Here is a 20,598-nt window from a genome sequence, read left to right as displayed (position 1 = left end):
GACCTTTCTCTTATAATGAAAATTATAACTATTATAATATAAAACGACAAAAATATGTAATTGTTATTCAATATAGTATGTCGGTTGCTATACTTTTGGTAAGAAAAAGTAATTTTAAAAATTTTATGTTTTAAAATATCATTCTTTTCAGCATAATAAATAACATTTGATTTGGGCGTTAAAGATAGGAAGCTAAAATTTATTAGAATTTGAATGAAAACTGATAGCTTTCGTAATGATTTATGTCAATCCATAGTAACTTTATCTTTAAATCATATCATGAATTTCTAAATGAGGAATAATATAAATACCTAGAGATATTTATATCCAATTTAATTCGAAGCTAACCATTATTTCAGCAATAAAATAGAACAAGTAAATTTGCTATTAGTCTTGTAATTCTTATGTATGATTTTAGTTTTTAATACATTTTTGAAGAATAATTTAACTTAAGGGATGTTTTTGTATGCACTGCATTTGTGTATTCATAGACTTTGGCAATTAATATAAGTATTTTCTCTATACGAAATGCTTCTGCACATATTCAATTTTTTGGCATTTACATGTGCAACATCGGTATTTGGTGGAAGCCGATTTACATCCAATTTTAAGTATTTCTTATCTCTCTGGTAGATGGATGTTAATAGATATTATGCCTTATTTAAGTATTAAAATTTGCTGATAAGATTTCAAACATACGTAGATTAATCTAAATTAGTCAGGTAAATATTAATTATAAAGGATAAAATGAAATTTACAAATAATACAATAATAATAAAATAATATAACTTATATGTATTTCAAACTTAAATTGTGAATAAAAATATAAACAAGAAACGTTTATAATTTGTTGTGTATTGTATTCCGATGAAAGATGTGGAATGATAAATTTGTTTAAATTTTGTAAAGCATTAAAAAGCACAATATTGTAAATTTGCTAATCGTGAGTGGACATATATTTTGAAGAATATTGTAGAATTATGACGAAAAGAAAATTCAATCTTTCATCATTTTAAAATTATATTATAATTTTTGAATCCCAAGGGTGAAAGCTGTACTGAATCACAAGTTTTTGTTTTACCAAGATGGAGACGTTATGCATATATTTTAATGCTTAAGTCACTGCCTTACAATTTTCTTTCAACGAAAATAAATTCCGTAGAAATATTCCGAAAAATTATGAATAGAAATATTCAACAGGTGGATCTTACAGCACATAAAATTGTATTTACATGTGTACTCGTCAAAAAACAATTCATCAATTTACAACAAAACATAATAATCTCTTTGAAAGAATTCGCTACCTCTAGCAACATGTATGTCCATGCTCAGTAACTTTTACTTAAACAAAAAAGATTCGTTGCACATTCGCATAGCTTTTTTTTTAAAAGGTAAGCGCCTTTTACATTTATATATCCATATGCAATTGGTAAGGCAGTGATTTATCGTTATCGGACAAATCGATATGTATTAACGTTTACGTTGCCAAGATTTCGAACAATCAAATTTAATACGTGACTTTTGTTGACAACGATTAATAAATGTAACTGATAGATTGATAAAATTGATAGAACGTTAAAATAATTAGTTTTCTATATTAATAGAGATAGCGATTTCCTTCGTAGTGTTACATACTCTCTTTTTTTCTATCACACTCACACTCTCTCCTTTCTCTCGCACAGAAACAACGCTTCTTTTCATTTATAAGCAAAAAGGTAAACATTATTCTTCTCTATCCGATCCTCTTAAATTAACGCTAAAAAACGTGTAACGATTGCACTGTTGACTTCACTAAAGTCATCGTATTTACGCAACAAAATGTTACAAGTATAAAAAATTTACGACAAGTACGGCTTCTCGAGTAAATTTATCGCTAACAACCACGCCAGCGTTTCTTCTTTTTCTCGCTTGCTTCTTTTTTTTTTTTTACAGCAATAACGCTGGTAAATCTCTGTCTTCGTTCCTCCGTTGTTCCTCCTTTCGTGCGTTATTCTCGTGTTCACGTGGGACTATATCAAATTAATTGGTCACCGCGTTTCGAGATTCACCGTTTTGCCCCTTGAGCGTCGCATCAAAACATATTCTTCTCCTCTGTGTTTCAAATTTATTCCTTCCCATTTTTGTGTTTCTCTTTCTTTTTCTTTTTTTTTTCTTTTTTAAGAAACTCCTATCCTCCGTTTTGCTTTCGCGAATATCTCCGAAAATGTCAACATACATAATAATTTATTTCTATTATATTACAATAAGTCGTTCTACATAGTCAAGAATAGAGAGCAGCGATTTTTTACAGTTCAATTGGCACATTGGATGCGCGCGTATGATCGCTTGGGTGATGGGAAAAGACGCGGGGATAAAAAATGAAAACTAGCTTAGGGGAAGACAGAAAGGATGAGCTTGTGGCGAAAGTGAAGAATAGATAAAGCGAAAATAGGAGATAACCGAAAGGGAAAGATGAACAAATGTATGGAAGGAGCGAGGGGAAACGAGAGGGAAATCGGTGTACAGAGATGCCGAGGTGAATATGATATCACTGATATGCATGTGGGGACTTTGGGCTCAGAATTTTCAGTTACTTAAGTACACGTCTCTCGCGTGCCGGCGCACGCCACTAGGACGTCGAACTGTACCAACCGTTCGTCGTCGACTTGTTCGTCGGATGGTAAATGTGGAAACCAGCCCCGGCAGCCGGGTGATGATAAAATTGCGCTTGCTCGCTTAAACCGGCCGAGGCATACGCTGCAGCAGCGTCCAACGCGCTCGGATGAACAGCAGCCGAGTACACTTGTGGCTTTAAAGGCAATGGTTGCGCTGGCTCGTATTGGTGTCGTAACACGGGATCGCTATAAGCCGACGAGCCTTCGTAGCTGCTTATCACGTTTACCGGATGCAGCTGTTGCTGTTGTTGTTGTTGTTGCTTGTCTCTCGGTGAAACGGACGACGGTGGAGTCATCGCCGAGTGATAATCGACCGTGTAACCGCTGGCGGTAGAATACGAGGAAACCAGGCTGGTAAACGCATCGGCGCAACTTGTTCCGCTAGAATTTTTCTGATTGTGCGTTGCTAACACAAATTGATGTTCGCCGTAGGTGCTGGATCCTTCGGAGCCAGGTGGAGTGGGTAGAGGACCACTGGGTGTCGTGTCCCCGGCATAATAGGTTCCACCGGAAGAAGAGGTTCTTGTAGTACTACTGGACGTGATTCCGTGAACGTTAGCTCGTATCACGCTCTCTCTGTTGGCGTATAATTGTCGTAGAAGAGCGGACGCTGGCAATGGCGCGGTAGTCGACTGTTGCGGACTTAGATGTCCCAGATGATGATGAGCTCCGATCCATTGTATCGTACTCCTCTGCTGTTGCTGCTTGAGCAACGCGTCCGTGCTGAAATCCGTAGGCTGATGCAGCGTCGGTGAATGGGATTTATTGAGATTCTGAACCGGTAGATGCTTGGACATCGCTTGCTCTAGATCTTTCACGGAGGTGCCGGTACTGTCGGCGTTGCTCGTTCTATCTTCCACGCGTCTCGATTTAGGACTGGCCGAGCACAATACTTGCTCACCTCCTGAAATGGAATGGTTTGATGGAGCTGGACTTAGAGCGTGGCTTCTCTCGTTATTCGTGACTTTCACCGTTGAGTCGTCCTCCTCGTCCTCCTCCTCGATCGAGCTGCTATCGTCCTCGTGCAGCTTTCGCTTGTGTCCACGTAATTTCACTACGAGCGTGTTAATGTTTCCTACCGCTGTCTGCGGCTCTTGCTGTAACTGAGCTATGTTGTCGTGATGCCGGCTGCCTCGTTTTTCGCTCTCCGAGCCGCGAGTATCTTCGCGATCTTCAGGCGGCGACCTGTGAGGGTGTTCTTGATGCTGGTTCGGTGGTCCACCGTGATTTCTTCCTTCTGAAACGCGTTACGATGCTATCTTAGCGATTAGAAAGTTTCGGACTATCGACGAAGATCAAGTAGCTATATTCGGTCATTTTTAGGAAGAATAGCGGAAAGAAAGAAGTCGCAATTTATACCTCCTCTATCGATTTATACCTCCTCTATCGGCATCCGGTGATCCATTTTCTGGATCATTTCCAGCCGCGTCCTCACGCTTCACACCCATCACGCCTTCTTCCAGTTGACAACAGTCCATGATTAAATTTTCGAACTCTCGACCACTGAAACAATTTGTTCGATTCGAGAATTTCAACGTAACCTTACGCTTAATCTTAGACGAATTATCTCACACCGTGAAATTTACCTTATAACGTAATTGACACAGATGATATTTTGCTCCTCCGCGTTTTTTGAATTGCACACTACCGTGGCGCACGTCTGTAACCATGTGTATCCTCCGCTTTTATTCATTAATCTATAATAATGTGTTAGCACTTGGCCCTTGTGAATCACTGAAACAAACGACATTGTTCTGATGTAACTAACCGGCTAAAATAACGAGCAAAGAGTCAAGCGAATTCGCTGATTCAATTTGTATTCCATAATGGTTCAACGAAACACGGATTAAGCGGATAAACGAAGTAAACGAAGATCCATGGAAATACTTACAGTCGATGTGAGATTTTCGAAGACGATTCGCATCTTCCCCATGGCACAACGTATAAAGATTCTTCCCCGTTAATTCGTCGGCTGTATAATCTAATAATTCGGACACCCTATAGATCAACATAAAAACGAGACATTACGTTGTTCGTAATCACAAAAGCTAATTATCATAGAGAGATATAAAATGGAGAAAGAATCAAATAAGACGAGATAAACTTATCGAGAATTAATTACAACGAGAAATTCGTATTAATTACAGAGGAATGGAATTTTCTAGAAAATTTCCTATAACGCTCACCTTGGTTCACAATGCGCTATCCGAAAGTCGAAACTGATCCGCGTGACGAACATGTCGGCTTCGAGGCGAATTTCGTGCACACTTGGCGGAGGAAGTGCGATCGCCAGGCCAACCATGCCTATCAATGGTGGTGCGGACTTTCTTGAATGGCCAAACGTATACTGCGGTCTCAAACGGCACAGTAATAACACGACCTGAATTCGTAATTGCTTATTAACATCCATGGTTTCGTTAACTCAACGCGATCGATTCGCGATTCGTCAAACCGATTAAATCAAGAATTCACAGAATTCGATCGATGGTAAATTACGACAGATCGATGATCGACAAGTAAATCATGATTGCTATCAATTAGAATGTTTTATTTCGTCATGTTTGGTGGAAAGTTACGGTTCGAAGAATCTTTGGAACACAGAATGGAAATGTTTAAGCATCGGAACGAAAGAAGATGAGAGAGTAATCTTTGAAAATATAGGATTTCCGAGGAAACAGTGTACTCACCCTATAACCAGACGACTTAAAATGGCACCCCCTTTTCGTTAAAGTGGATTTCATCCTCACGCAGAACGCACGATCGTATCCCTTGTAAAGATTATTTGCCGATAACGACATTACCGACGACACTATAATTAAATTAAAAACAACGCATAAATATTCGTTACTCACATGTGCGCGTACACGTGTACGGAAGAATGCCGATTTTCTTCTTCGAATTACACTTCGAGCCATCAATATTCAATTGGAAATTTGAAAAATTCAAAAGGTAACAAGATGTTGGTTCATAAATTACGACAAAGTCCCACAAGCAATGAATAAAAAATGAGACATTTTTCGACATGGACAAAAAGCGAAACAAACATCGGATCAAACGAATGAATATTTCTTAGATAGAACGATAAAACTAGGTTCAAACAAAGAGAAAAAGTTAGTTGCTACTTCGTTGAGATTTATCAACGACGCATCTATTCACGATCCTTTAGCGGCTACTGAAAGTTTATCAACTTTGTAATCTCGACGCGAATGATGTCATCACGGCTCGTTCGGTCGACGAGAGACGCGTCGTTCAAAGAAATACACATCACGACAGAAACTTACCGTCGGGATTCGCGGTGGAAGATGAACCGTGTTCTTCGGACGCCGCGCTACTCGGCGACGCTAAACCGGAGCTCGACGAGTGTGGACCGGAAGATGCGTTCGATGACAGTCCCAGGCCTAATTGTTCCGCGACTTCCGCGTGGTCTTGCTGATGAACGTAATCGAAAACGCTTGATCCCGTCATCTCTACCTAAAATTCATAAAAATATTGTTTTCTCTCGTGTCTTTCGATATTTTTTAGATTTTGGAATGTTTAAATTTTATCGTAAGTCCTAATAAGTAAATTAGTTCAATAAGAACTTTCGATCAGAGACAAGCTATTATGTTGACTTTTCCTTCAAGAATTCCAAGTATGAGATAAATGCGAGTCTAGTGGAAGAACACGTGTTTAAACATCGTAATTTCCTTGACAAGTCGCAGAAAGGTGACTTAATTAGAGGAAAAACTGCAGTCGAGGACAGCTTTCTCGAGGTGGTCTCATTGCAGGGAAACTCTGCGGGCCTTAATACGATAGTTTCCACGAAAAACTGCTTCGACGTGACCGACGGCTTCCTCTCGTTCGATGGCAATGGCTATCTGTTTTTGCGTAAAAGAATTTACGAAAACCCGTGTTTCGGAGCGCGAAATATTTTTTAAAGGATCCCTTCCACCAACAAATGCGAGTAACTGCATTGTTTTTCAAAGTGGTATTTTTCAAGCGAATCCTAAAACGTAGTAAAAACACGGGACACGTTTGAAACCGAAATTTTATTATTAAAACTTTGCGGAACGGCGTGAGGGTGGAATATCGATAAATACCGACATCAACGGAAAACAAAACAATTTGTATTTTTCGCTGAAATAACACGCCCGTTATTTAATTACAAGTATCTCTACCAATAAAAGGACTTCGTTCGACAGATATCCGAAGGAAAAACGTTTCGGTATCGTCTATTCTATAGATAAAATCGGTGTTTTAATTATTCGATGGATAATAAATTCTCTGAATATTCTCAGCCACGTAATTATTATCATTTTTAATATACCTTCTTCTTGATCTGGAGCAATTACTTAAACACTCAGGCAACCCTAACACGTCGATTTACCCTTCGATCCGAAGATTCCGGGAACTTGCTCAAAGACAAAGCACGTAAGAGTATGTAAATCCCGCGAAGTAGATTACTAGCTCAGAGGGGTACGTTTTCCCATCGGGGGAGGCTTCGACGATCAACGGAGGAAGAGACCGAGAAAGAGAGAGAGGCAGTCAATTTCATCGGGCACGGAAACTTTAATTTCAATCGAACTTGCCGACAGAATAATAATAATACTAAAACCAGTACCCTCGTAACCCACCAAACAGCGAAGGGAGAACCATTAAAAATCAACCACGCCAACGAGACTTGGAAATCGTTAACGTACCGGAACGCCATGCAGCTATATCGCGTTCCTCGCTAGAGGGTGCAGACTCCGAATGGAGAAAGGAAGTAGGAGCCTTCGGGAACGATACGATTGCAATACGGGGCTTGCGAAAGAACAGCTCGCACTCGACTCGATTTCCATGTCTGCGTTGGAACATCTACCTACGGCCACGCATTCCGTTGGCCGGTTCTCTCTCGCAAGAAGAAATACCTCCGGAACACAGGGGCTGCTGGCGGCCATGTTTGTGGCAACGTCGGCGCCGGTTTCCCGAATCCCCGAAACACCCTATTGATTGCTCCACGAGTCTCGCAGAACCGAGCTGGTACACCGGTCACCTCCCGTTCACCTCCTGTTCCTCCCGCTATAGCACTCTATCCATCTCTGTTCCTCCGTTTCTCCGTTCCACGCTCCCTTCCCAGTCTAGCTGTTCCTCTCTGTCTGTCTGTCTGTCTGTCTCTCTCTGTCTCTCTCTCTCTTTTCTCCATCTACCTTCACGGGCGGCATTAGGAATGGCGAACACGCCGCCGTGCAGAGGCTACGTGAGCCGCATGCGACCACCCCCGCCCCCAACCACCACCCATCCTTCCCTCGTCTATGTCATGCTTGGTGCCAGCCAGTATGGCCGCCAACTCGTACAACCTTCTCCTCTTTTCCTCCCTTGACCTCTCTCTCTCTCTTCTTCCCTCTCTTTCGTCCTTATCCACCTCCTCTTTTTCCCGAGCCATGCTACCTCGCGTCGTTGCTTCTTTTCCCTCTTCTCCTCGTCTCTTCCCTTCTTTTTCATCGTTCGCCGTGGCCACCTCCGCCACCGCCTTCGTCTCTTACCCTTCGTTCCTCTTCATCGAGCTTCTCCTTTTTCCACGGGCCGTGTTCCCTCGGTGTGCTGCTATCTTTGCCCTTCCGGCTCGCGCATACGTGCCAGCCTCACGTGCATGCCTGTGTCTTATATGTCTTCCGCTTCATTTCACCCACCCCGCCGCCACCACCTATCTCTTCTACGCCCTGGCTTCGTTCGTTCGTTCGTTCGTCTTTTACTTCCTCCCCCCTTCGTGCCCAAACCCTCTCTTCTCCTCTCTCTCTTTCTCTGTTTAGCTTCATCCCTATACTATACTCGTTTAGTCTAGGTTCCATCAACATCCCCGCGAACAAGTCACGCTTACAACGACGATTCGTAAGGGAACGGACAAGCTAGCTACACACTTACCTGTGAAAGTCCAAGGTAAATTGAGACGGTCTCGGATATGTACAGGAACCGTCCATCAGCGGCGACCGCCATCGCGAACCCGTCCAACGACTGAAACGGAAAATATGAGTGCAATCGCTCTTCAGCCTCTTTCTATCTCCTTTTTCTTTCGTTTGCTCTTTTACTTATTTTCTTTTTTCTACCGGCACCAACGTGGCATCCCGGTTATCTCGCGATCGCTTCCAGCCCCCTTCTGTCAGCTCCTGCGATACCGGCGTCCGAATCTTTGTCGGAATTTTCGCTTACGATTATTTCGTTGGTATCTCTTTTCTATTTTAATTTTGTCACATTACTCGTTACTGCAGACCGCGGATTTTTACGCGTTTATAAGAATTTCGAGGGCGCAGAAATACACCTAACGATTCACATAACGTACCAAGACACGTAAAATATTCAAAGGCAAGAAAAAATACTTATGTATAAGCGAAACAAATCTTCGATTCGATGGAAATGTATGAAAATCCGCAGCTGATTAAGTCGAGTAAATAATTTACAGTAACTTCGTTATTCACAGGATATTGAAAGGGGTTGGAAGTCATTTTCCGAGCTTCGTTTTCATTACTTTTTCTATACCGGAAAGCTGAACAAATTTCTTTCGAATAAACGATTTTTTCAAAGTCGTTTCGAGATTTCTTATTATTAGAGGTATTTTTAAGCTTCGATGCGTGCTTCGAATGCAACAAAAAATGCAAAATTACGCTTACTTGAAGTATGTGGGTACCCTGATGTACATCGAAGTGCTCCATCGTAGCGGATGCTGATGACCTCACACGATTCGCACCTGGAATCAGAAACATTGCCGGCGTGTACGTGGATTCTGCGTTATTGAACGCGATGATGAATGTCCGAGTTTCCATTTGAATCGGCACGGTTCAAAGCAATTTAGCATTCCTCTGTTTTTCCTACAGTCAAGTTTAGACGCTTCCGTAAAGAATATGACAGATCCATAGTGATCGTGTAACGATATGTATGTTAAAGATAAATTTGTATTCGACAGCTAGCATCAAATTGCATATTGCCGTGCATATAGTCAACGATGAATAATAATGAACAAACGGAACTCGATAAATCAACATTCCGCGGTGGTTTCTCTCGATCATCAATTTCTGACATAAATCTCGTTTAAAAAAGAAGATCACGGTTTATAATAAACAATTGTCTCACTCGGAACATTCTACAAAGATTCTATTATTCTAGAGCTTTTTTAACGACTCTAGAATATCACGAATCTCGCGAATACAATTAACTTCCACGATCTTTTCTACAGCTTTTTACAGTTCGGTTTAACAAACTCTCCGTCGCTGATTATTTTCCTTCGAGTAAATTAGAGATTTGTTTCTTTCAGAATTAAGAAATTCTTTAAGCAAACGAAAAGCTCACCCCTAGAACCAACAGCAACTAAATCTATGAAATTTCCAGTATAATAAATTATGAGTTATTTGTTTTCACCATTCCGGTGTTTCTATCCTTAAACACGGCGGAGAATCGAAATTTCCATATTATGTTAATCTCGTGCCCAAAGCACTGTTATTCTAACCACCCAAAATCTCTTTCAACATCCCCAACGTAGAGTCCCAATGGACGGGTCAGCAAAGAGTTAATAAAGACGTTTGCTCGGTCGAATTGATTGACGTCCACCGATCGTACGCTACCTCCACTTTATTCCGACTATTGTGACTCACTGCCGAGTTCAACCCCCGAAGATAGCATCCTAACCACGCGGTGACCCCTTTGCGTCTTCTTCTCTCCCCTCGTTTAACAAACAAGACGTTCCTGCTTCTTGCCCGTAATAATAAACTCCACCCACGCTCTCGGGGACGTCGTAATGAAAGACTTAGAAGACTCGATCAAACTCGACGCGAACCGCTTAATCTGTTAAGCTCCACGGAGCAGGAACGAGTCGAAGTGGCTGGCTAACTGGTCGAATTGATCGGAGTCTGGCTTTCGCTATCCGGTCGACAAGTTCGTTCTGATATTTCGGACCCGGATTCCCGAATAATCCAACCGGACTTTCGCCCATCCGACGAACGCGTTTCCTACAGCGACGACAACCGTTCGTTTCGTTTCGTTTCGACGACGATTCGTGAATACCGATTATACTTTTACCGATCGAGGTCTCTTTCGCGCAGGTTCGTTCGCTGTACGTTCGTTTACACGGAATAGTGGAGCTGGTAATTTTTTGAGAGGTTCGATCGCTCGACGAGAAGCGAATGGATCGTTGCAGCGAAACGTTGTTGTGCGATTGATAGTTGGCTTATCGATGAAGGAAATAGAGCGGATTTTTATTGTAGTTTTAAGTAAATTTGGAGTGTAATTAAGTTTTAATTCTTGATCGATTGGTGTTTTCGGAGTTTTGTTATTTAAATTTGAATTACACGTTACATAGTGTGTTTAACAACATACGCAACGATAAATTTGATGTTCTCTAATTTTAATCCCCATTCCGTATCGTATGCAGTAAAAATTACTTTTCGAATTAAACTGTAGAATGTGTAAAATACAAAATAAAATTAGATAATGTAATCTTCAAACAGGTTGTAATCATTTATGATTCGTCGAAACAAAATGAAAGAATATTTTCCAATTGTGAAGTTACCTATTAAAGTAGATTATTATCTTGGTTAAAAGGAGCTGTATAAAATATAGAAGCTGTAAATAATAACCGTACGATAAATACGACGTTAGATGGAGAAAACTTAATTTAGACCTGTAGTGGAAGCTACCTGGCCGTCATAATATTTTGACAAGTATCTAAGGGAACGTTTTGCTCGTCTGTCCGGTGGCTCGCAGATATTTCCTTGGGGATGATGGAAAAATATCCGTGCTGCCGGCGTGATCAATTTAGCAAAGATCGAGCTTGGTAATAGGTTATTTTTTCGCGACGAGTGTTGAACGAATAATGTGCAGATCGACGTTTGTTATTACAGAAATTCTGTTCCTTCGGTATAAAGTCTCACGAAGTGGAAGATAAGAGAATTTCTACGTAATACGGTTTATGAGAACAAAAATAGAAAAAAAAGAAAAAAAAAAACGGGAGAGCTGAACAGGATTGAAAGATAAGGAACGTAAAAGAATCAATTTAAAACTGCATCAGACACTCTGTACTATCTGAACACCGTAAAACGCACGCTGTTTGGAATGCACTCCGCCAATTTAGATTGCTTTGCCAACTTCTGGATGCTTTTACGGGAAACGATGGACTCGTTTCAAGTTTGTTAAGTGAAATTACCATCCACAGGTTTTCTCTTGTTTCCGCATTATCGCTCAAAATTGCCGGAGACATCGAATTTGGAAGTAAAGTACGAAAAGGCAGTTTGACGTTATCCCGAGCAACTTTGCATCGAGGCAATAAAAGAAATTCTACGATTGTCCAAACGTTTTCATGAAATTACCATTAATTTCTACAAAAACGGATCTCCCATCGTCCCAGTTCAACGATGAATCTTCGACAACGAACGTCCAATCTCTAAACTAAACGCTCTTCGATTTTCTGAATCAATCTCTTCAAGCTCGAAAACGTAGGTTCGCGCATCGAAACCACCCTTCGAACGAAACACGAAAAGGAAAGAGAGGGACTAACCTGGCGATAAAAAGATAAAAAAACAACCGAAGCAAAAATAAAACCAAGACTACACCCTCGGAAGAGGAAGACGCGGTAGGCAGAGAAGAAAGAAAATAAATCAACCGACGTGTCTGGAAATCTTTAACGCATTTTACTTCGTTAAGTCGAGAGGTCTCTCGTTCCAGTTGTGGCAGTGACATGCGGCGAGGGTGAACCGGCCGCGGTGGATTTAGTTTGACGAGGAACTGTGGCTGCGATGTGCGGACGGTGCCTAACTCAATTTCGTTAGTTTAGTTACATTGGCGGTTGGTAACGCGAGGCCCATGCAGGGGTTGCCGTGATTAGATTTCCATGTAGGTAGTGGTGCAGCTACCTAAGCCTTTATACGTACCGCTTTACATGTACGCGCAGACAGCCTCTGTCTCACCCTCTCTCCTTGCTTTCGTCTCTGTCTTTCCACGACCACACGACAAATATTAACTCAACTCAAAGCCATCAGCCCTTCGATTCACGAAAGTAACGCCGATGAATAAGCGAATTCTCTCGACGACCTTATTTCCTGTGTTCTGCCTCGTTGCAGCGCGGATTCTTTCGAGTAGGTGGAACCTTCCGGAGAACCGAGGGCGCGCGTAACGAGTAGACGACAGGGTTGATAGAAAGGGGATGCATGTTTTTGTGGAAGATCGTGGATTGAGATCGACGACCAGGTTTTTTGGGGGAGAATCGTGGAATTGGACGATTGTTGGGCCGATCGAAAGGGAAAGGGGTGAATTGATGAAATATCAGGCTAGTTGTTATCGTTGGTTATCGTTTTTTTCGAAAACGTATCCTTGGCAGAAATTGGAAAGGATCAAATGAGATATACGTTTATATAATTGTCTAGATGTTTCATTAACCTGCTGATTTATAACATTAGTATGAGTCACGCTTGTGGTAAGTTACGTTCGCAACGGAGCTCAGGTTGATCTCTAGTTTCAATCTCTATTCGTCTTAGATCGAAAATTAAATTCCAATTACATACGATATATATCGGATAAATGATCTAACTTCACTCCTTGTTCTCATTACGTTCTTTACGTAAAACGCACACAATAAATTTCTCGAATCTATCAAGTATCAGAAAGCAATGCTGATAAATTTCTTTGTGTTTGAAGCCTGCTTGACCCATGCAACTTCACTGACAGGGATGAACAGCGGTCCTTTAGCATTTCAACGTTTCTCGAATCAAGGCGGAGAGACGTCCACGGCTTTCCCATTTCCGTTAAATGAACCACGAAAATGAAGAAAGCCAATGGCGATGGTATCGCTCGATTATACCCGACAATTCTCTATTACTATGTATCTGCGAATCTTGTGCCGGTTGCTTGGTCACTCTCCAGTTATAAACGATATCGCGAGGTTCGATCTATTGCCGGTTCGCTTGCGCGAATTCTTAAGAAGACCTTTGTCCGGTTAATTCGATACCGGTGTACCGTGAATTTCCATCAAAATTCAACGCTCTCACCCTCACCCCTTTATCGCGATCGGCCAACGATACCGCTCGATTCGAGCAACGCGATACCATTGCAATTAATTTGCGACGATGCGAAGCCAAGATTCCCCCATTTCTCTGATTAGACGCGTAAATTTTAGGAAAATTGTTCTACTCGTTTGTTCGCGATCTTATTTTACAGATAAACAATTGCGTGGCGTTGATTCTTTAGGTAAAAATTTCGTCTCGATTCTTTGAAAAAATAATTCTTTTATCCATCGAACGGTCGATCTTTAAGATAACGTATCTGCATTTTCTATTCGTCGTCTTAACGACTGACTGATTTTGCAACGAGTTTCACTTTCTCCCGTGCTTTCACCCTGAAAGACACGTTTTGCCGCGCGACTACACACTCGTCGATCTTCAACGGCGAAACGACTCCCCTATCGGGGTTAAATACTGATCCATCAACAGATATCACCAGCAGATACACTTTCTAATAAGCGGGGGTTCCAATCATCTGTGTTGTTTCCACGTCGAAGTTACGATAGCTCTTTCACCAAAGAGGGTTGAGAGAATATCTCTTTTTTCGGACAGAACGATCGCGTTCTTCCTGTTCGTTGAACAGTCGATAATATTTAATCAAACGTTGGTTTCGTGACGTGAATTTTCAACTATTTATCATATCATAAATATCATTTATCATGTGTCGTCAATAAAATACTCAAAGTATAATATCTACCGTTGTAATATTTAACGAGTTTAGCTTTCATCTCTTTAGTAGCGTCGACGTAAGTACGAATCTGCATGAATATCCGCAGTCCAACAATAGCGTTTAGCATAATAATTCGTTAACAAGTTACATCAACTCGATTTGTCTTTCTCGCGTTAATATTTTTATAATATCGACGATTATGAAGGCAGTGCAGTATCAATAGGTTTAATAACGAGGTCCTTACCTTTGCCAGATTTATTTGGCGGTGGCCCATCCCGATTCCATGGCGGGTCTCCGTGACCCGAGAACTCCCGAAGTTTGAGGTACGAGATGGTTAGCCTTATTATAGAGGCTTTGTCCAACTGGGAGGTAATAGCCGCCGGTAATGGCAGCATTTTCGCTAACTCGTAGAACTCGAAGTTCTCCTTCCCCCTTCGAGACCTGGCAGCGTCTCTGCTTTTTTCCTTGCGCAGCTCGAGGATGCTGTAACAGACAGAAAAGAGAAACGGGAGAAGGTTAGACGAGCAGGAATATCGTGGCACGGATAGATCAAATTCTTTTTGCTTCCTTCGTTTTTTTTTTTTTTCTCACAACTTCGATCATGTCAAAATGTTCCCTTTCATACGACGTAGAACGGAAGGGATCGATTTTAATTTTAATTTCGTAACGAGATATTCGCGATATTCGAGACAGTCGCGAGCATGGTTCATCGCTAGATTTTTTTTTTTTTTATATTTTATTTTGGTTATTTTACAATTTGTCCTTATGGACATTTGGTAAAGTGTTATATCTTGTTGGCGAAGAAAAAAAATAAATATAGCATGTGGGCGGCTACCCCCAGCGGGGTGCTTTCATCGCTAGATGAATTTTATTTTCCAAATATTTAACGAAATATACTTGCGTTGTTCGGAATGTTTAATTGTTTGAAAAGATACAGGAAACATATCGTACGATATGTAAAGCTTCTAAAATAATTTATCAATTTCATTGGATGTTACACTTTTATAAATTTGATATCAAAGTGTCAGCGACAGATTCGTATTTAGGTAACTATTTTATATTTTACTCTCATGGTGGTTTTACTCTCTTGTTTAATAAAACATCTTTCCGTTTATTCAGCTTTCGTTTTCTTTTATAGCTGATCAACGATGCCACAGGATTCGCTATATTCCATACAATGTTGGCGCGGATGTTTTTACAAGTTTACGACAAATCGAAGCGCGTGTAACCGTTCACGCATCCAGAATAGAAAGAATGTCCGATTCCTGTCCGAAATTCAATTACATATTTGCTGGTATCATAAGGTATTCGTTTCGCGTAGTCCTTCCGCAAGGACTCTCATACTTGATATGCTAACAACGAATTAACCATCTCTATTGGAATCGCGTTACAGCTATTGACCTAGAGTACGTAGTACCCCAGGGTGACTGTTTCTTTAACGATCCATTATGATCATACGTTGGAAATCTGGACTTAGTTCCAAAGATAATTAATTATATTCTAATAAATTATAGCACGATCGTCTAAGAATCATAGTAATTTGTCGCTTCACAGACGTTAATCTCTACGTCCATTACGTAGTACCACGTTTAAAACGTACCATAAAAGAGGACAAAGTTATGACTGAATTAATTACGAAGCTAAAGCAACTATAGAAAAATCGAAGCACGAGATCGTGAATTTAAACTCTTCGAAGTTTCGATTCACGCCACTGCCACGTTCTGCTCGATTTTAATCGAACTGGCGAAAGAACGTTCGTCGACCCTTTCGCAAAACTACCCCCTTCTTCCTCCGCTGGAATTAAAAGACATGCACGTGTCGATTTATCGAATCGTACGGACGAGACGTCCTGTATTAGCTAATTTTAAACGAAACAACTAATTGAACTAATACCGTGGACGATGTATCGACAGTTTGCAGACGGATAGGCGAGTATAGGCGTGGCGGCGCGAGCGGCTGCGATCGTAGAGCAAACGCGCGGCAAAGGCGGCCACCCGCTCGGCCAGCATACATTATTCAAACGCTATCATGCTTGTGTTTGCTGACATGCCAGCCGAATGTATCTGGGTGAATGTCGACGTAACATTAACCACGCCCCGTGGACGGCCCCTCGATTCCGGTTTTGCATTTAAACATTAAACGCTGACCAATGGGAACGTAATCCGCATTATTCGAAACCCGTTCCTCCCTCTACTCGTCACGGTCATTAACCTTTTGTTAACCAGGGAGCAATCGGTCCCCATGTTCCCGGACGATCCATTCGTTCTATCCAAATGTTCGATTATCGTGGACTTGCGCCTATGATGACCAGCGACGTATATTTTCGCGCGCTAGTGAAAAGGGGTGAAAATAATTTCCGGTTCAACGGCCGTGAAATTATGGCCGAAACGAGAAATTATTGCTCCGGTTGATCCATTTGGTCGCGGGTTTTAGGATTTTTATAGCTTTTTAACCTGTTCAGGGATGAATCTTCTTAAGGCGAGATAGCGACATCTTTTTTTCTTTTTAGCTATATTTTTGTTGATATTATACGTTCGACGAACTACTGATACCGATGATTAGGATCGTGATTAATAACGTGGTAGAAATTACACGAAAGACTTACATCGTATATTTTGATATTGAAGAGTTGTCGCAGCTAAATTATAGATTCATAATTTTATGAGGTGCTGGGGCGGTTAAATGAATTAAACATGGGGCGTTAATCCAGTTCAAGCCTTGAATGATCCTTAACAAACACCTTGACACACATAAAACTGAATATTTCCACGCGTTGCCCATTATTAATTTGTATTACGTAATCGATCGGGCCTATACAAACTTCTGGAATTCGACGTGAAACTCCTGGAATTGATACAAGAAACGTCTCAAAAATTTGGAACAACTTAAAGCTACCTACTGTGTCGTGTACGTTTTAAATTTTTGACAAAACGTAAAACGATTTCTCTCCAAATTGAACGGCCGTTAATTTCAAACGTTCTCAACTCGCGAAAGAAACGAATATCACCAAGATTTATCCCTGGTGATTAACGAAGAATGCAACATCGACAGTTTGAAAAAAAAAAAGAAAAAAAGAAGAAAACTCGCGGCAATTAAACGCGTCATTTAGCCAAGGCGGAAGGGTTACGAACAAGATGGGATTTTTATTAGGCTGCTATCGCGCTTAACGGCTGTAAAACGAGGATCCCATGGTCGCCCCTTTTCGTTGATCGCGCGAACGCCATCCGGAACACGACGTTGCCTCATTACAATGGTCTCTCCGCGTCGCTGAAAAGTCGTAAAGACTGGAAGAAGGGGTGGAAAGACCAGGCCGCCATTCGGTCACCGTCTTGTTTCCGCATTTTACAAGCGTCCCGCTACTTTCCATCGTCTCTCCGCACCCCCGGGACAAACGCGGCAAGAAGCTCCTTCTATTCTTGCTCCCACAGGGACAATCACCGGCACCATCCCCATTTCCTTTCTCTGTCTTAGCGTTCGGTCGTAGCACGCGACGGATGAGAACACGAATTCGAAAACACGGTCGCGGTAGAAATTTCATTTGCCAACGATGCCACCGACGCAATTCTTTCTCCCGTTAGAGCAACCTCCACTGGTAATTTAAAGTTTCACCGGGGGGTGCAAGTTTCTTTTCGACGTTCTTTAGAGGATGCGGCTGTAATTTGTAGTTGGAGCATCGAAGGATTGGGCTCGGAGAAATGACAGTTAAAGAGCGTTAAAGTGGTTCTTTATGCGAGAACCGATTGAATTTGTTTGGATTGGCTGAAAGGAGGTGGTTGATTTTTGCCGGTGGTTTGCGGTCGCGTAGAGAAGAATTGTGAAAGTTCGTGGAGGCTGCGATCAAGTTACGCAATTTGCGATCCTTGGTGTCGAGAGGAAGATAGAGAAAATGAAGAAGAGGCGTGCTCTTCAATTTCGCGCAGTTGATCATGTGGTTTCGGATGCTGTTTAATTATTGTTCGCGTTTATGTAGCGGAATAACGTAACGAAATTATACAATACAATTTTTAAGGCTTCGATGAATTTTCTACGACATCGACGTTTGGCCAGCATTTTAACGCGAATACGTGGGCGAGTGGTGCACCGTATCATTCGTTAATGCGGAATCCCATCGTTTTACCGTTGAACCAGCCTGTCGGACGAGCAATAAGCGAACGCAAAATTTTTTTACCGCTCGTATCGGTTCAAGGGTTCCGTTGGAATTTGGGATAGGAACACGGTCGCGCGCACTGACTTTTTACGACGGCGAATGCAGAAACGAGCGTGCTACGTGCATCGCATACGGGACCGTATGCAACGATGCTTACTAAAATGCGGGCACTCTGTCGTGAGTTACGTCAAACAGTCGCTCCTCCACGGATCTGATCGCTTTCTTCTTGAATTTCCACCTGAGAAAAAATCGTTCAACTATGTTTCCGACGTGTAATAATTTTTACTCTTATTTTCGATTAAATTTTAGTTACACTTATAGATGTTGAATCGCGCGAGTATCTATTTGTCGAGAGAATTTTGGTGTTTTCTCGAATCACGTTCGTAAAATGATGATTCTAGATCAATGAAAGGATCGTGAACGTTTCTAAAATACTAGATACGTTAATGACGAACACGAAGAAATTACATCAACGATATCGTCTCTTATTCTACGGCAGAAAATTCTTGAATGGAAGAGATGAAAGATATAAAAAGATCGATAGAATTGTCGTGGGTCTATAAATAAAAATATAGGGTACTTTTCCATCGTTTCTAGGTGAAATTATTATAATATATCGTCGGACGTTTGTATCGCAGACGACTGCACGCGTTGCATAGCAATCGTGTAGTAGTCGCATAGTAATTGTACGCCTAATTGCGTATAGAGGAGAAATTCTGTACGATTTTAATAATCAATTGGAAAGTGGAAATGAGAAAGGCTGGCAGTCCTATGCGGGCTATTTTTTTTTCTTCCTTGTGGAATACTGTAACGGTTTTAGGGAACAAAAAAACGGTCGAACTGAAACGATAGCGTTAAAAATATCACAATACTCGTATGATATAACAATGAAATAAATTGGCAAGTGAAATTTGGTAAAAAACTTTTACGATCCATCTATCGCATTTTTGAACAGTCTCTTAACGCTTTCGACAAAAACATTATTTTTGATAAATGTTTTCAACGATTCTATTCGTCATGCAAATCGCGATATCAACTGCGATGCGTTTGTTGTTGTTCGTGAGAATGCCGCGTCAGTGTTACTCGTGAATCATCTTTGAAAACTGCGTACTTATTTTATTTGAAACTCATTTTAAACGTAGTTTATTTCTAACACCTTGCAAGGCAAGACTGTTGCCTGCATTCGAATTGCAAAAAAATCTGCAGCCTTAATCGCTGCTCGTTGTATGTTAATGCAACGAAATGAACGATACCTTTTCAGAACGAGACGCTTCAGGCTTTGATCGATACCTACATACCGAGAAAATACAAATGGAAAAATATTTTTCTCCTTCCATCTAGGATCTTACATTCCTTCGAGTTGCAATCAACGTTGAAATTTAACGCGGAACATATTAGAATCGAAGATTAAACTAAATGCAAGTAATAACCTGTTACTTATCTTATCAACTTGTAAAACATCTTCGCAATCTTAGGCCAAAGTGTGTGATCAACTCTGGAAAAAATCAAACGCTACGTGGCAAGTTTAAATTATCTACTGGCTTAGACCTAATTTTTGCAAAGACTATATTATTTATAGAATGTTCCGGTATAACACTTTGCCTAACAAAACAGCATGATTGTTACAAAAGATCAATAACCTTTCGAAATCCAAGATATCAAATCCCAATGCTCGCTTTTGCGTATTTTTTCCCTATCCCATTCTAAGTTAGCCCGGGGTCAAAAATTAACTTCGATATTATCAGAAAGAATTCCCCTGAAATCCCGAGAATCAAAGAGGTCGAAGAACAGGAATAACGCTGCCAACGTGGAAGAGGAATTCCGACGCGATCGTCGAAAAGCTTGGTCACGGAACGCGGGCCAAAGTGCGATTAGAGGCGGCTTCCGCTGCTGATTGTGCAAAGATAAAGGGAAGGGAGGCGCGAAGGATGGGTGGCTAAGGTTGCTGCGTCCGTTTTTCCCCAGAGGTATTCCCTAGAAGCTGGCCAGCTTCGAACGAGAAGCACCGACGTGTCTGCAGAAGTGCGAAAATAAAATTACGCGGAACTTTCGGTCAAATTTGTTGAAATTGGGCGGCAGACTGGTCGAACGGGCCAAGGCAAGGGCTCCTCGCGGTTCCCATGGGAC

The 20,598-nt window shown here is 41.3% G+C and overlaps 1 protein-coding gene across 9 annotated transcripts in view; it reads right to left on the bottom strand.

Annotated features, from left to right (window-relative positions):
- Window positions 1–775: 775 nt before the first annotated feature.
- The window catches only part of LOC132905372 (klarsicht protein-like), a 262,601-nt gene continuing 242,778 nt past the window's right edge, over window positions 776–20,598 (bottom strand). For 7 of the 9 annotated variants that reach the window (XM_060960377.1, XM_060961204.1, XM_060957033.1 and 4 more), the window contains 10 exons: window positions 14,569–14,807; window positions 9,281–9,357; window positions 8,538–8,627; window positions 5,936–6,125; window positions 5,342–5,463; window positions 4,841–5,034; window positions 4,546–4,652; window positions 4,241–4,388; window positions 4,033–4,157; window positions 776–3,891 (listed from right to left, as the gene is read on the bottom strand). In XM_060960377.1, the coding sequence (XP_060816360.1) occupies window positions 2,609–3,891; window positions 4,033–4,157; window positions 4,241–4,388; window positions 4,546–4,652; window positions 4,841–5,034; window positions 5,342–5,463; window positions 5,936–6,125; window positions 8,538–8,627; window positions 9,281–9,357; window positions 14,569–14,807 (2,575 nt within the window). In that variant the 3' untranslated portion in view covers window positions 776–2,608. Of the gene's footprint in view, window positions 3,910–4,013; window positions 4,158–4,240; window positions 4,389–4,545; window positions 4,653–4,840; window positions 5,035–5,341; window positions 5,464–5,935; window positions 6,126–8,537; window positions 8,628–9,280; window positions 9,358–14,568; window positions 14,808–20,598 lie in introns of all 9 variants that reach the window. The other 2 variants (XM_060962896.1, XM_060963713.1) reach the window with 2 other exon arrangements.

The sequence above is a fragment of the Bombus pascuorum genome, chromosome 1, assembly GCF_905332965.1.
Source record: "Bombus pascuorum chromosome 1, iyBomPasc1.1, whole genome shotgun sequence".
Taxonomy (NCBI): Eukaryota; Metazoa; Arthropoda; class Insecta; order Hymenoptera; family Apidae; genus Bombus; species Bombus pascuorum.
Note: the sequence above shows the minus strand (reverse complement) of the source record. Positions and strands in the feature narration are given on the sequence as shown.